Here is a 17197-nt window from a genome sequence, read left to right as displayed (position 1 = left end):
GGTGAAACCTCTCCAGCTACCAGTCCACACTCCATATTGTGGGATTTGAACCGGCAACCCTCCGGTTCCCAAGCCAAGTCCCTACACACTGAGTTACTGCCGCCAATAAGACCTGTGGTCAATGGATAACCTGTTGTACCATATAGTCATGCTGTGGCTTTTAGGGAACATGACTACACGGAACAAAGAGGGTATATTAATGGCAAACATAATGAACACAAAGTACTTTTCTATCCATTATTTGTTAATGCACCAAACTGTTAGGCTACTGTAGCCTATAAAATATTAAATATAGTAACTTACTACATTTATTGTACCAGTACCAGTGATATTTCAAAATGTCTCCCCTGCCCCCTCTATGTTCTATGTGTATCAGATTTCAGATTTCGAATTTCAAACAGATTTACATATCACTTTGAACGCTGCAAGACACCAGTCAGAATGTACTGTACCTAATAAAATGTGTAGAAGCTTGGCAAAAGCTGGATTTTAGCTGTTCAAGCATTACAGATAGGGTCTGCAGTTGAGCCATTAACCAACACAGGCACATCTGTGAAGCAGCTTGTATCTTAATGAGTGACAGAGTTAGTATTTGGTGTTTAGGGCTATAGAAAGAGCAGCAGATTGAAGGGACACAGAGGTCTGAGCTGATGGTGACAGAGGGTGAAAACAGATCTTAATCAACACACATCGCTCTGCTCCACATCTGCTTTGTCACATCTTGCCTGATGCTGTGATTTAGAGGGCAAGACGCCCACAGGTGCTGTTCCACTTACTGCATGCCAAAAGAATCATGTCCCATGTGATTAAAGAAAGAATAACAGAGGTCAGATACTACTGTGCAGGACTATTTCTGCAATGTGTCCTTCTTTGTGTAATACTTATTTACTTAAGAAATTCAATAAAACTTCAGTTGACATGACTTTGTTTAACATTAGGTTGTAAAGGTGTATAATATAAACATGGCGATTAATCATGGAAGCCAAAGATACATTAGACATATTTTACCTTTCAGTTATCTGTATCTGTAAGTATTATACAACTTTCTTACAGAATTTAAATGTTTGCAGTGGCCATTTGAAAATTACATCAATTACATCATCTACAATGAAGTAGATATATTAGGTGATATGACAACAAGGTTATTCTTATCCTCTACAGTCACATTTTCTTGGCAGATGTCCTTGATGTGGTTAAAAAGCTCTGTACTAATGCACTAATCACAAATAAGAGCTGACCTGAAATGCTGAATGCTCTGGATATTGTTGGGTGTAAACCTCTTGTCAGTATGACACAGATTTTGACACTTGAATTAGCAAACATGAATGGAGTTGCCCATAATTTCAATAAGCAGCTTGGTGGATGTGATTAAGCTTTTACCAGGAGTCACACCTTCCTTGAAAAGCCTCTGCCAAGGTGCTGGCAGTGAGACTCCAGCCAATGTCAAACCTTTTCAAAAGAACAATTTGGATTCCTTCTTGCTGGCAGAATGGTGCGCTTTTTATCCACTCAGCTATGGAGGCATCATGAGAGTCTGCTAATCCTGTCTACATGTGTTTTGTGAATTTGGAAAAAGCTTGCAACCAAGTTCCCCAAAGTATCTTGTGTGAAGAACTGCAGGATCTATTTGGTTCCTGTACATTTAGAATCAGTGGTGGTTGTTTGAGCATTTTTACGAGCTCACGCAACATGAGCATAAACTTTCAGAGGGATGATCTGTGTCCATTCCAATATATTCATGGACAAGATAACGACAATCACCTTAAGTATAAAGCATCTAAATTTGTGTCACTAGAGTGGTATTTTTCCGTTTGCAGATGACACGTTCCTTTTGACCTTACTGCAAGTATATCTACAAAGTGAACTAGAATGTTGTGGTTGTACTGATTCTACAAGTCTCAGCTGAGGGGAAAGGAGCTTAAGAACCAACTGTATAATAAAAAGTACTTTCACAATTAAAAAAAAAGCCTCCACAATAATGAACAAATGCCTCTTCCAAAAAGTAAAACAGCGGTATTAGGGGGTTTCAATGAAAATAAACAAAATAAAGACTGTAGGCAGCAAAACTTGCACAAATCTGCCCTGATGCAGGTATCCAAGTGGAGAGGCGTTCTTTAATATTCACTTAAGTTTCTGTTTCAGAATATTCAAAATCACTTTTCATCAGAAAACAAGAGACAGCAAAGAAATGGAGCTGAACTAAATTGAGGAAGGATAAGAATTCCCTGGGTGTGCAGTTTCCCACCTCTCTTATGCCCTAAAGAATGGATGTTGTCACACCCTGATTGGCCAAGAGGGGAATCTACCAAGCTGCTCTCAATCATTGTTTAGGAGTTAGTCCCCACACCCTGTGCAACAGTTGAATGGTTCTGAATAAGTGTCCAATCAGCTAAGAGGAATTTTGACATTCAGCTTAAATGAATAGGAAAAAAGGGAAATTAAATGACAGCAAGTAAGAAAGAATAAGGGACCACTACAATGCATGTCATTTATAAGTGAAAGATCATGAGCCCCAATTGAGCCTCCAAAGACTAGCTGATAAAGATGTTTCATTCAGGTGAGAATAATTTATTATGATTGTGCTCAGAACAATGACAAACAGTTTAGCAGATATTCAGCAGTGTGCAGTATAGTTTAATAAGTTAAAATAGTAAAATATAAAAATAAAAGCAAAAGACAAAAGTTAAAACAAAGTGATATAATAGGATCATTGTGGTCGATAGCAGCATTATGGAGGTATGTGCAAAGACTGCTAAAGTCCAATATGATGATAAAGTGTGTAGTGCATAGCCTAATGAATATGTGTGTGATTGTCCTGTACCTTCTTCCAGGGGATAGGGGGCAAACAGACAGTGCCCAGGGTGGGATGGGTCTTTTATGATACAGCTGGCTTTCTTTGTAGTTGGCCAGTGTAAATGTTCTTCAGAGGTAATAGCATAGCAGTTGCAGTGTTGCAGTTCCTGACAGTCTTCTCCAGTGCACCACATTGTGCATCATAGACTGTATACTTAAAAACTGAGCTAGTTTTGGGGATGTCACCCAGTTTCTGAAGAGCTGTTGGAAAGCTCAAAGTGTGGTGGCTCTGGCCATCACCATTTTGGCAGTCCAGACTCTGCCGGCTGCCGGCTAATCCAATAATGGGAAAACACATGGAGCTGAAGTAGACTTACTGAAGCCTGTTATTGAAAACAGTCACCTGTGATGCCACCCACCTGTCACTCAAAGAGGCCTCACCCTTAATTATGTATAACTTTAATCCTTAATATAATGTTAACGGGTGAGTATCACAAAACCATTTTTTGTACCAGGCTATAACCATGTTTATTTTTGCTGTAAAGTTGAACATTTTAATATGGGGCCTTAGGGAGACTGATCACTTCTGTAGCTAGCCTCAGGTGGCAAAACTGCAGTTTTTATTACTTCCGTGTTGGCTTAATTTGCCAGCCACAGAGGTGGGTTGCTCGCTGTGCAATAGTAGGTGAGGAGGCTTTTGATTTGCTTATGGTGAAGCTGTAAAAGGTGCTCCACAAATCAAAGTCCTGATTAATCCAATCTCCATTCCTTGACCATGTGCTGTCAGACTTTACAATGCAGTTATAAGTAGTCATCTGAAATGGCCTCCATTTTATGTACCGGGCATGGCTGATTTGAAGCGGACCTGCTGAAGACCTAGGAAATGTTGGAGAGAATATGTCTTCCAGCTGACACGTTAGTACCTTGGGATCCCACAGGAGGAGAAAGAGGAAGTTCCTGGAGAATAGGACATATAGTGTGGGCTGCTTTGTTTATACTGTTACTACTGGAACCATAAAATGGATATAGTCAATTGGAGAAATTGCTGGGATGCTCAATTAGTGCATTGTTCATCTGTTACTGTCAAGGTTAAGGTTTCAGATATTGTAGTATTTTCCAAGAAAGACCATATTCAAATAAGGGTAATACAATCTGTCAAAATAAGAAGTTCTCCTAACTACCCTTTAGTCAATAAAACATGTGGTTATATGTTCACAAGTAACCCTGCTTTGTACAGATTTCCCATAATTATTTTTTCCTTTTTTGCACAGTAGTTTAATGTTTTTAAGAAACCCACACTTGTATTTCCATAGAGTTTTTTTTCTCAGCAGCCACCACTGTCTTCACTTGGAGAAGTTGGACTATTACAGGAGCACAGTGTATGCAGCAGCCTGAACAAATCTAAACTGAGGAGCAAGAATCTGGTAAACCCCAAGTCTTCTGGCTCATCAGCTGTTTTGTAACTATGAAAGTTTCAAATGGTTGGTACGTCTCTGGAAATCAATAAATAGGGTATCTTGTTGTCATGAAAGGTAGCAGTAATCAGGGACATTGCTCTGCATTTGTTGGCCATTTGCAGTTCAAAAAAAGCCATAATTGAAAAATCCTGCCATCTGCCAAGGTATGTTTTGTCAAGAAGTGCTTCATTGTGACTCAAAATCAAGATTTCATTCACATTGATTTGTTAGAAATACTATAACTTCTCATTATAGCAGCTTCTTTAAAAAGTTGTTGTGAGTGTGTGAGTATAAATCATACTATATATTTAAAATGGAATTCAAAGCCCTTCAGATAGGAGTCCTAATTCATGGTTTGCAAAAATGCAGGAAACTAAAATGAATGAGATTACAAAACTGGAGACCTGCAAAACAGAAAATTGCATGACAAAGTAAGTAAACAGTGTAGAGAAACTAAACAACTGCCCTTTCGTGCATATCCTGACCGCTGCCTCTGTGTGCCAACCAAAGGTAGCGTTCATGAAAACAAAATTAACAACTGCTTTAACACTTCAGTGAAAATGCCAACAAGCCCTTGTGGGATTTACGATTCTTAAATTGCCCCCTCAGTTTATTTGCGGCCTCTGACTGGTTGTCCCTCTGATTATGCAGGTGAATTTAATTGGAAACATCAGAGCAGTAGCAAAGGCTGTATATTGTGGGGGCCATTGCTCTCACGCCATACACGTCATTGTGCTCACTTCCTCAGATGTAGTTTATACAGAAGATAAAATCTATTTTGATAATAAAAAACAACTTAAAATGTTTCATATGTCACACTTACTAAACAATATCAAGATGTTTATTTTTGTTTTTGTTTTCATGTGAAAGGATATTACTTTCCACAGTTGTCTGGGATTTCATTTAAATAATAGAAATACTCTTGACAGCTCTGTTTATTCTTAAATGAAAGCTTTCATAATGAAGAGGATACCAAAAAATAAAAAATGGAACAAGAAGTCTTTGTGTCTGCAGAGATTCATTTAAAAACTCATCTGTCACTCCAAAATAATGCTTCTTGTCATTATACATTTCTTTCTAATCAAAACATTTTCAAAGCATACATTTATAATTACTCTTACTCTTAGAGCAATACTCAATAAAGGGGAAGCATACAAATATGCATTGTTCTTGATTGTGTGTTGTCTTTTCAGACATTCTACAAGTCATATTCAGAGCATCCAAGGATCCATTATGATGATGAATTGCTTTTTCTCTGTGAGAGCATTGATTGAACCACCAACTGGGGAAAAGGTTGACATACTGTTTGAAATGGCACATTAAAGACACTATAAAAATTACTTCCATATGATCTATAGTGTACAGAATCAGCGCTGTTTGTAACTCCCATGGAGTAAGGATGCAGGCAGCACTGCTTTGCCATGTCTCTCTCGATTCCTCTGTCTCACTACAATACTCTTGTTTGCTGCTGCAGAGCACAGGGGACTGTGTGAGGATACATTTCCCTCCCAACATCTGGAAGCGTGCTTAATGATCATTAAAAACAAGATGAACTATTCTCTAAAATGACAGGGGGAGGGGTACACTGTGGTTTAGGTCTCACGCTCCCCTAACATGCATATGCTGGCTTTGTGATATGCAGTACAGTCGAGGAGGAGACCCCGCCTGAGACCTTTTAAAATTTAATTTGGTCTTGTTCTAAATTTATAGGCGACACTAAATTTACATTCTCCTGCGTGAGAATTTGGTGTCTTAAAATTTCTAGTAGTAGAGAGAGGTTGACAACTATAAACCTCCCACCGCTGACCTTGTTAAAATGTAAAACTGTTGACTGTTATGAAGCTACATCTGTGATGTTTATCACGTCAGCATGCTGAAAAGTGAATTTGTGATTAAACTCTGCTTTAATAAGTCTTAAGTACCTAATTGCAACTACAGTGGTTGTAAATAACGGCTGCACATAATTTCCTTTACCTCCACTCCAAAAGACAAAACAACTGGTTTTAAAATTCAAGCCACAGCAACAGCAGGCTGTTTGTGGCCCATGAATAATGTGAAGGTCAAAGGTAATGGAGCTAAAGGATGTTGAGTCAGACACTCTCTTAAAATGGTAAGTCAAAACATACCCTTTCAATTATTCACTCACCAAACTGGAACTGAAGTAGCTGGCCAACCACTGTAATACTTTGCTTTGAGACAACAGCCTCCTTACCTTTACATTTTTAATAAAAATATACATACATATAGTCATTGATTGACAAGTCTTGTATGTTATGACCCAAAACATATACCTGTATCGGGTCAGTCTATTGACAATAACTGTATTGTTTTTTTGCTCCACAAGTGAAGTGTTGATACTTTCTAATCACTGTTTTTCCTTAAGTTCCCAACAAAAGGTATTAAGACAAACTTGCAATATGGAAATGTGGAGACACATTTACTCTAGCCTTCTATAAAACATATCACCAATCGCCACTAAATGTGTGATCTTTAGCTGACTCTGCAGGTCAGAGTTCACCTTTGTTCAACTTTGACAATGCAGATGTAAGGCTGGCCAATAGAAACACTGATGTACTGTGTTAGAGAATAGAGAGTTACCAACTGTAACTGTAATATATATTCATTATCAGCATATATCACATCTTTTTTTGTGGCTGCGTGCAGGGCAGTTCCCTTAAATGGAAGGCGAATGTGACCGTACTTAAAAGCCTGAGTATGTTTGAAATTGTCTTCCAAGGTCATAAAGCAAAAGTGTCTATAGCTATTCCAAATGGTCAGCCACCATGGAGGTGTGATTCAAAAGTTCAAACGGGAATAACGGTGCATACTTTTGGAACAGTCTCTCCTCAAAGGTATTCATTCATTTACACATACAAAAAAGAAATAGGAGTACAGTTTAAGAGAGAAATTAAAATTTACCTCCTCACACCTGGCCAGTCGTGACGTTAAGTGTGCCTGTTGAATTGTCAGTTTCAGAAAGTTTTGGATGCACAAATGTTGTTCAACATTGAAAAATCTATTCATTTTGGCAGGAGGATCAAAAGCAGAACACATATCATGAGAGCCAAACAGCTTTTGACATGTTGATGTGTTGATTAAGGGGAAAAACATGAATAACAGAGCTTCATCATTTGACATTTTGTGGTCTTTGATCTTAGGGATGTAGTAGTCAAATTCAGTCATGTGCAGAAGCCTGAAAAAGAGGGAGGACGATGATGAAGAAGAAGCAAGAATTAGGGGAAAAGGTTTTCTCAACATGAGAATTAGGGGTTTGGAAATCATGTCACTTGCAGGAAACCAGCACATCAATGGAAAATGAACCATTTTACTGTGAGAATACATTGTGTGGGGGTGTGAGGGGCTGCTTCTCTCTTCAGAGCTGGAGTAATTACAGAAAAACTTCTACATTTGGAGACCATGTGCACTTCCCTTGCATCCCTGATTGAAACAAATGAGGCAAATAATTGGAAGTGTGGTCAGTTTACTAGGGTGAGGTCTATCTCGAGGCCTTTCACATCGCAAAACAAACGACTGTATTTATACAGTTTGATTTCAAGAGATATTGCAATCAATGTAACAGGCAGGACGCAACAGCCTTCCCTCTAATGATTAATACTCACAACATTTGAGGACTCAGCGCCTTAATGGAGTTAGTGATGAAGAGTTAGGCCTACTGTATGTCTCACATGTCAGGGTTTCTTTTTTTACTAGTCAGTGGGCTGTTAGGGACATCTTCAGGAGCAGGATAGTACTGCAGTTTTAGGATAAAGCTACGTCAGCACTGCACGACGTGGAAGATGGAGCGGGGGAGGAGAGGAGTGTTGACGATGATGCTACGTTAAAGGTATTATCCTTCAAAATAAGAGCACACATTTACCGCATACGCTTCCAGCCACTCAGTTGTATAAATAACACACAGTAAATACCAAAAAGTATAGTTTTTACTCAAAGTGCTTTGCTTTTAAAGCCCAGACATGTGACTTAGACTAGAATAAAAATCACACAAACTTTTATTTCGAAGTGATACTACTAAAGCTGTTAGCTTGCTGGATGCTGGGATTTTCTGGCTGAATTACATGGAAGCAGGCAGATAACGTGAACATTGCAGGACAAAATAAGCATGGATTTGTAATTAAAGACAACGGTGCTTTACCGTTGAAAGTATTTGACATTTCAAGTCTGCTGTCTGTGCAAACAAGGGCTTGTTTCTCTCTTTCGGACGACTGGACCTGGCTCCAATATCAGGTTGCTACAGTGGTGAGGAAGCTAAGTTAGCTGTCAAGTAGTAGCCCACTAGCCAGCCACATCAGCACCGCTGATATAGCGAGCCACGTTAGCATCAATGTAAGCAAGATGTGTTGTGTTGATGTGTATTAGAAGGCTGTAGGATTATCATTTTGTAAAACTGCAAACATGATCCCATCTTCATGTGTCAGTGTTTGGTGCTGTCTTGCAGAGATTGCATTATGGCAGACAGTATCATGAGTAAGGCTGCTACCATGGAGATCCCCATTAACAGCAATGGGGACACAGGGACTCTGCCAGAGGATGACAGCCTGGAGCAGGTCAGTTTGTCACATTTTCTCACTGACAATGGTCTCCTATTAAATCTGTATTGGCATTGTATGCTCAGTTTGTGGTTCTCTGTCCTTTTTTTCTGACAGCACAGTCTAGGACTAAGGCTGGTTAGGCCAAGTGTTACCTAACCATGCACAGGCCTGCAGCTCTGTACATTAGCTATATACCACTATCAACATCAATATCTGGCATTGGGAATGATGTGTTAAGGGCAGGGAGAGGGAGCCATTCTGACAATAATTGGGGTAGGATGCTTAATAGTCATATGAGCTTTTGCACGACAAGCAGTCAGTTCTCGTCACAATTCTCATTCTGATACAGCCTAACAGGGCTGAGAAAGAAAGCTGCACTATCAGTTGTCCTACATTAATAATATGTCTGTCTGTGCGAGGAAAGTAATAATGGTCACCATATTGAATGATAAAACAGCACATAAGCAACTTGTTCGTTTAGTCTCTGTGTGCACGTTGACTAGATGGGATCATTCAGTTTCAGTTGAAAAAAGATGAGAAAACTACATGGTTTCTTGACGTTTGAACAAAAAACAGTACACCTTTGTTTACACTATCCTTGTTTCATATTAAATTGTTTTAATACAGCAAATTGTATGCCTGTTTATCATAATAATAATAATAGTAACAGTTTGGGATGAAAGATGCTTGTTGATAATTTAAAAAATGAAGTTAAAACTATCAACGGTGCTCAGTTTTTTTATTGTACTGTAGAGGAAAAATGTAATTTTGTTTCTTGCCTTCTAAACCATATTTATATTTTATAAATCAGGATTTGCAGCAGGTGATGGTGTCTGGACCAAACCTGAATGAAACCAGCATTGTCTCAGGAGGTTATGGAGGACCTGCAGGGGGCATCATTCCTACCAGCAGCATCAAAGGTACTGGTAGCAAACCTGAATGTTGTGCTTTACAGGTTTTTATTCTGCTGTTTATTCTTTACAGTACACACTTTTGCTCTCCAAAGATGGCATGATTTTAAAGGTGCGTTAAATAAGAGTTCCATATCTTAAAAGGACGTTAATAACTGTACATTAGTTTAATAAGGTTTTCAGTCACTACAAATTACCCTCCAATTACTTTACCAGGTTCTGGCTTCACACAGCTCACACAGCTCAACCGACGACCCCTCACCATCACCCCAATGGCTGCCATGCACTGTGCCAGAGATCTGTCAATGTTGTTGCAATCCTTAAATCACTGAAAGAAGTCAATACTTAATGCCCCATTAAGAAGCCATACTGAGAGCTTTTCCTCCTAGTATTCTGATGTGTCACTAGAGAGCTACTGACCTCTGGGCTCCTGGTTCATATTACAAACATCCATATCTCATAGGGCCTGCAATACGCTTCAACCCTGAGTATCTGGACAGAAGACGAGCCCCTGCACCAGGACCAGGTGGCTGTGTATTCTGACGACCCTTTCTTGTTTTCTAAGTTAACCTTTATATGTTGGTCTGTTTTGGCCCGATATAAAAGGGTTTTGGTGTTGCTTGACCAAGGGAGTTGTATGCAACCTTGCTTGTACCTCTTCAACTCACAGCTTCAGCAGCAAGAGATGTTCTGGCAGCTTTCAAAATTAGAGATGCACTAACATAACATTATAGGGCTGTCACTTGAAATGTTGTCGTCTAATAAGAATGTCCTCTTTTGTACTGTAAAATGCACTTTGGATGACTGGCATTGCTTTGTAATTACCTTTCAGTCCATTTTCATCTTTTTCATAAATCCTTTTATTCTGCATGAGAAACCTGCATGGAGGATTATTTCAAATCCCTTTTAACTCCAACTTATTATGTATCCTCCACCACAGAGCCTAACATTTTTCTTCTTTTCTTTCAGTTTACATACTCTGCTGTTTATCTGCATATTTCACCACCAAGCTTTTTTGACACATATTTCACTCCATTCCTTTCTCTCATCTTCACTCTTTGTCATCACCATGCTCATTTCAGACATTCGCATGAAATCGAGGGGTGTTAGCCTGCCTAACAGCCAATCTGCAGCCAGTCGACTTGCCCAATGCACAGAGCATCATCCAGGTATCACCAGGATCATCACCATATCCACCATGTCCACACTGTCCTCACTCATTGCCATGATCCGTGCAATTTCTGTAAACGTCTGTCTTGTAAACTTTGATAGGATAAGATGCATTAGAGTCTACATTGTTGTTGTTTTTTTGTGCGTTAGGGTCGTCGAACCTTAACACGAGTAATTCCACTGAAGAAATTTCTCGTGGTGTGGCAGTGGAGAAATTGGACAGTGTAAAGAAATGGGGCATAAACACATACAAGGTATTGTGCACTGTGTGTAGATACTTTGTTTTCAGTTTCCTAAAGCTGATAAAATGGATATGTCTGTACTATCCATCCTGTGCATTACCCCCATACAGTTGTGTATGTAATAGTAATACCAAAACTGTGAATGTGATAGCAATCTTTAGTAGTTCTTCTATTATGTTTATATAAAAAAGGCTACATGTATGTATTTTTGTTGGGTTTAATGTAATCCTTGTTTTTATCCACAATGCAGTGTACAAAGCAGATGTTTTCAGAGAGATTTGGGCGAGGTTCACGAACAGTAGACCTGGAACTGGAGGCTCAGATTGACGTGTTAAGAGATACCAAGAGCAAGTATGAGAACATCCTAAGATTGGCCACTGCACTCACCAGTCATTTTCAAAGCATGGTGCAGACACAACAGGCTCTAGGAGACACCTTCACTGACCTCAGCCAGAAGTCCCCAGAGTTGCAGGTACAGTATTACCAAAGCTCCCCATGTGACGTGACATGAAAATTAAGTTAGCAGTTAAAACGTTGTTGTTTCTCTGCAGGACGAGTTTGGGTATAATGCAGAAACACAAAAGCTGTTGTGTAAGAATGGTGAGGCTCTGCTCAGTGCCATCAGCTTCTTTGTGTCCAGTGTCAACACCTTGGTCAACAAAACAATGGAGGATACCCTGTTGACCATTAAGCTGTATGAAAACGCAAGGTAACAAACTCTGACATCCCCTTTAGGAGTTGAGAGATAGAAATTCTCCAAACCTCTGAACTGCTGTAGGGTAATCACCTAGAAAATGAGAGCCTATGACAGCCTGGATTGTTTTTGCGCGCAGACTTGAGTTTGATGCCTATCGTTCTGATCTGGAGGAGTTGAGTTTGGGCCCTAGGGATGCAGCTGCCATGGTCCGCATTGAGATGTCTCAGCATGACTACCAGATCCACCGAGACAAATATGAAAGGCTGCGCAGTGATGTCACCATCAAACTCAAATTCCTGGAGGAAAACAAGGTTTGTGGTTTTCATTTTTCTTTGAAATGTCGGCACAATAAAAAAGCAAGTTAACACTTCATAAAACTTTGTTTCGGATGACTTCCAGTAGTTTAACTTCTCACCCTGCTGCAGTGATGTATAGATGTACTCCCGGACTCCATGGCTTCACTGTTGGGTGTGGTTACACACTTTTGACCACACCCAACCACAGGCATCAGTGATGCTGGTTGTGGTCAGAGGTAAAAAAACTGTCAACCAGCAAGGACAGTGAAACACTGCTTGTAAGCTATGTGTTAAGTTACGTCTTAAAAAACACTTTCTAAAAATTGCTTTTAGACGGCTTTCTGAAAGTAGGAAAAAATTGGGAAATCATTTTTGGAATAAATGGACATTGTGATGCATTCCAATCTGTCATTGCTTTCTCACATCACACTGATTTGTGTGGTGCCTAGTTTACAGTGTTAAGTAAGACAGACTAGGTCAAACTAAAGGAAGCAGGCAGACTTCTTTGTGCACAGACACAAACATATTCTTGTTGTAGATAATTACAGTAATAACACTAAAGAGAAAGTGCCTCAATTTTGTCAAATTATAACCAGAACTGTGACCCACACTGTTTAAAACATTCTGTTTTATGTTGGCAGTTTTTCAAATGATGAAAGATTAAAATCAGTCTAAAGTATCTTAAAAAGTGTATTTGACCCTTGGGAATACATCTTAGAGGAATGTAATATGCAAGTTGCTTTTCAGTTGATTCCTCAGAAACTAATCTGAGCAGCTAGTAAATGTCATCTTAATAGATGTCCATGCGCTGTGTTTCCTGTAAACACTTGAAACTGTGTTTGTAATGGAAAAATGTCCCTTTTCTTTTTTCTTCTAGGTGAAGGTAATGCACAAGCAGCTGCTTCTCTTCCATAATGCTATCTCAGCTTACTTTGCTGGCAACCAGCAGCAGTTGGAACAAACTCTTATACAGTTCAATGTGAAGTTAAAGCCCCCAGGATCAGACAAGCCGTCCTGGCTGGAGGAGCAGTAAAGAGGACTCAGGGTTCAGCTGTTTGAGATGTACAGTGACACGCTGGTCAGTGAAGAACTTGACGTTGTGGTTAGATGGACAAGAATTAAATGCGTAAAGGATTATAATTTAGGAGCAGTAGCTTCCAGTGATAAAAGAAAACATGATATCTTTTGTAATGTTTTTCAGTATTGCTTATAGATGGAACAACAATTTCAACTGTATTTAGAATTTTCGTTAAGTCACAAAATGATCTTTTGTTACTTTCGTATTCTTTAGGTAGCACAATCATTTACATGGATATCACTTCTTATTTATGTGCAGTATAATCTTCTATTGTGGAGATACCCCTTGGCAGTTTTGCACATGCATTATTTTTGTTGTTTTTTTAATGTTTGTCTTAAGCGTTGTCTTTAATATTAGTATATCACATTGAAGGAATTCCACAAATCAGATTAGCAAGTTAGTGGGATAATGTCAAAAGTGTTATGAAATATACTCTGCAATTGTATTGATTTTTCTTGAGTATGCATGACTGAAATATATTCTTTAAATTTTGTTTTAGATTAAAATCAGGATATAGCATCATTTTCAAAGTTATCCAGCTATGTTTCTAATATTGCTTTGTGGAATACCTGCCTGAATGGTCAGTTTACAGTTTACATGCATAGAAGGGAAAACATATATAGTGCATATAGTGATTTTCTCTAACCTAATATACAGTCCGCAATTAGTTTGATCTCCCAAATTATAGTTACTTTCAGTTTGTCCTTATAATCCAGCACAGCTACAATACAAGTATCTGTCTTGTTTACTTCAGTTTACGTATGGAAATAAGCCTCACAAACCGGTGTAAAACTCATAACTCAGCATCAATCCATATATTCAATGCTTCGATGATAAATACAAACATCTCAACTATCATGAATCATGAAACCAAAATGCAATACATGGCTTGGTGGTTATTTGGTTAATTATGTTTCAATATGAGGCGCCAGTGTGCAACTGAACAGCCTTCTTAAAGTCTTAAGAATATGATACCACATGCATTCTAGGTTACAATACGAATTTCAATGTCTCTTCTAGGACAGAATGTATGAGTACATTTTAATTATTGTGTGTTATTTATTTACCAATCTGTTTGTAACATAACATTGTACGTTATGTACATTTCTAGTCAGCTGATTGTCCTTGTCTTGTTCTGCATTTCCAATAAAGTCTGCTGGATATTTTGTTTCACTTAACTGACAGGTTGACACAGATCAGTTGGATATGGGATGCTCTCACATTTATGTACAGAAAACTCACAATATATGTAACATGTATGGCTCCAGTAATTGTGTACATGATAATACAATCTGATATATCTCTAACTTGTTTTTCATGACTTATCATTTTTTTATGTTACTGTAGCAAGGTGCATTAAAGCACATTGATCGTTGAACAGTATTTTTATGTGATTTTGGCAGCATTTTTTTCTTTTTGCCTCTGTTGGGGACACTTCTTTTTTGCATGAGATGATTAGTGTCACTACCCACTAATACTGTGAATTCATAGTGAAATGAAGTCAACTCAGTTTGGAGATAAGACTAAGTAAATTACAGCTCAGTTTACTTAACTTTAATGCTTACTCCAGCATTAATAACAGGACTTTGCAAACTTAGTTTACAGTTGCCCATACAGTTAGACCTTGTCATAAAGTGTGCGTCAGTCAATTTGTCAACCGTAGACGTGATGAGTTGGACAAATACACATCACTTCCTGTGGCCTACTGTATTCATTTACTCTACCTCAGCTCTTACCATTTAGTTTTAGGCACTGTATACTTAATATGCACGGCACCAGTAATTTCCCCACGGGGATTATTAAAGTATTTCTGATTCTCATTCTGATTACTTATGTACATGACAATACAGTGAATGGGAATACTGGATACATGTGAAACCACGGATTTTCTAGATTACAATACACATTTTAGTACCTATTCAAGAACCAGATGAAAGGAGTACTTTTCTTATCTATTCTGCCACACTACCAATGTTGACTTAGCCTAAGTGGACTTGAGAAATGTTGAATAAAGCTAGACTAGTTTGGGCTGTTGTTATTTTCACAGTAGCTTAAACAAGCTGGATGTGTTTTTAGGTGCGTGCAGCCAATATGGCAATACAACAACATTAAAATCACATGCTTTCATGATGATTACCTTTTCTAGTTCCCCTCCCAATAAACCCAATTTTATCTGAATAGGGCTTTGAATGCTCTCAGATCAAAAGCTGATTGACAGATTATCACACAGAATTGATCCTGTAAACACATCACTAATCTCCTCTGTTGTTAAACTGTAACTCAGTATAGTGTCTGAATTTTAAACTTATCTTAAAATGATACACAGCTGAGTGGTCATACATTTGGTCTGACTATCTTAAGAAGTGAATGCATTCCTTATTGTCACTCCCTTCAGACTTCTCTGAATTTATCTATACAGCCAAAGCTGAATAAAATAAAAATAAATATATATAAAAAATATAATAATAAAAAACCTCAGCAGGAAGTCCAGTTCAAGCTGTGAGTTTCCCTCACTATTCGATAGTAGAGAACCAAATTATTTGCATACAAATGTATTTAGGGTGTTATCATATTTGGGACAGAGTTGAAGTGCTTGCTGCTGATCGACCAGGCCAGTCTGACCACCAGTCCGCACTCAAACAAATGACATTGTGTGAACTGGTCAAATGGCTTAATGTTTAACCATAGAGCCTATTTAGCTTGTTACTAATTTTTTCACCCGAAATGTATTCATTTTTGCTGATAAATTAAATAAGAATGAGGCTATCCATCACAGCAGCTCTAAAAATGATAACTGCTGTATTCTTATAATTTGGCTTATTCGGGCTAATGGTAAAAGCCGAGCATTCTACAAACACCTTTAAGAAATCAATTCTCTGTCCCTATCAGTGAGGACGTTAATCACCCTGGAGGAGTCTATAAACCCAGCGGATTGCTGACATAAGTTCATGACAGCTGGGCAGAAAACACAGCGCGGACACAAACTCCAGCCAACGAGCCAAAACAACTCCAGACTTCCTGGGAAGGTGGACTGACGTGAACATTCATGAGTTACCTGGGCGTGTCGTTTGCGCGCAGGTAGTTTCGACACTCTCTTCTTGCGCTATCCAGGCTGTTGTCAGTCTCTACTGATGGTGAACACGCCGACGAAGGGGTGAGGACAGAGCACAAGGAAACAAAGATAATAGGGCAGCAGATGAATCAGGAACAAAGGTAAGTTGTGTTTTTACTTCTTGATGTGTACCTGACAACAATATTAGTATATTAACAAACAAAAGTAGTAATTTCTAGATAGATAGATAGATAGATAGATAGATAGATAGATAGAAAGATATTTAATATTTTAAGGCTGCAGAATAATACTAGGCCTTTACAAGCTACAATTTGGTCTTTAGTATTTAAAACTATATATTTTTTTGGGATTCACATAACCTAATGTTATTGCCTTAGCTTTGAGTAACTAACTCAAGTGGATTGGATTTAACATGCTCTATAGTTTTTTCTTTATAGTACCTCGTAAAGTTCCCAGTAATTCCATAACAATTTGTGAGTATTGAAATACATCTGGAGTAACTTCCGTATTATAATTCAAAGTGTATTGTAAATTATTTGTATTTTTGTCATAAGTTTTCACAACCCTTTACAGCACTAGTCATTCGTTTTAGGGTAGGCCTACTGTGGAGAAAGTGAATGATTTATCCACTGCTAAACACTATTGCATACAGTCATAGCATAAAAGGTAACTCTGTCCCCACCCTCTTTCAGTCTGAATGCATCATCCTAACTGACAACATTTTGGACAAGTCAGCGCAGTCATTCAGAACAGCTTTTGTTTCACTGCAAATTCTTTATTGGCTTTAATCCTGCCTGTAAGTGTGACTGAGACCATGATAGCATCCCAAACCTGCTGAGAGCTCCTTGACAAAAGATGCAACCAGGAGGTCCTCCCGCTCCGCCACCCCCGCCACCACCACCACCGCCTCCACCTCCTCCCCCACCTCCA

General features: G+C 38.6%; 1 protein-coding gene across 4 annotated transcripts; it reads left to right on the top strand.

Moving 5' to 3' along the window:
- The first annotated feature begins 8297 nt into the window (after window positions 1-8297).
- LOC118341820 (arfaptin-2-like) lies at window positions 8298-14485 on the top strand. Of its 4 annotated transcripts, none has more exons than XM_035680215.1 (10): window positions 8298-8507; window positions 8707-8815; window positions 9612-9720; window positions 10175-10237; window positions 10794-10880; window positions 11032-11135; window positions 11374-11595; window positions 11675-11832; window positions 11957-12131; window positions 12994-14485. In XM_035680215.1, the coding sequence occupies exons 2-10, from the start codon at window positions 8717-8719 to the stop codon at window positions 13147-13149; spliced, it is 1173 nt and encodes a 390-aa protein (XP_035536108.1). In that variant the 5' UTR covers window positions 8298-8507; window positions 8707-8716; the 3' UTR covers window positions 13150-14485. The 4 variants fall into 4 exon arrangements, with proteins under 4 accessions (XP_035536108.1, XP_035536107.1, XP_035536109.1 ...); XM_035680214.1 differs by having other exon boundaries at window positions 8298-8594; XM_035680216.1 differs by lacking the exon at window positions 10175-10237 and having other exon boundaries at window positions 8298-8594.
- Window positions 14486-17197: the final 2712 nt, after the last annotated feature.

The sequence above is a fragment of the Morone saxatilis genome, unplaced genomic scaffold, assembly GCF_004916995.1.
Source record: "Morone saxatilis isolate NCDOM2014 unplaced genomic scaffold, NCSU_SB_2.0 Contig8, whole genome shotgun sequence".
NCBI lineage: Eukaryota > Metazoa > Chordata > Actinopteri > Moronidae > Morone > Morone saxatilis.
This window is presented reverse-complemented; position numbering and strand designations above follow the sequence as displayed.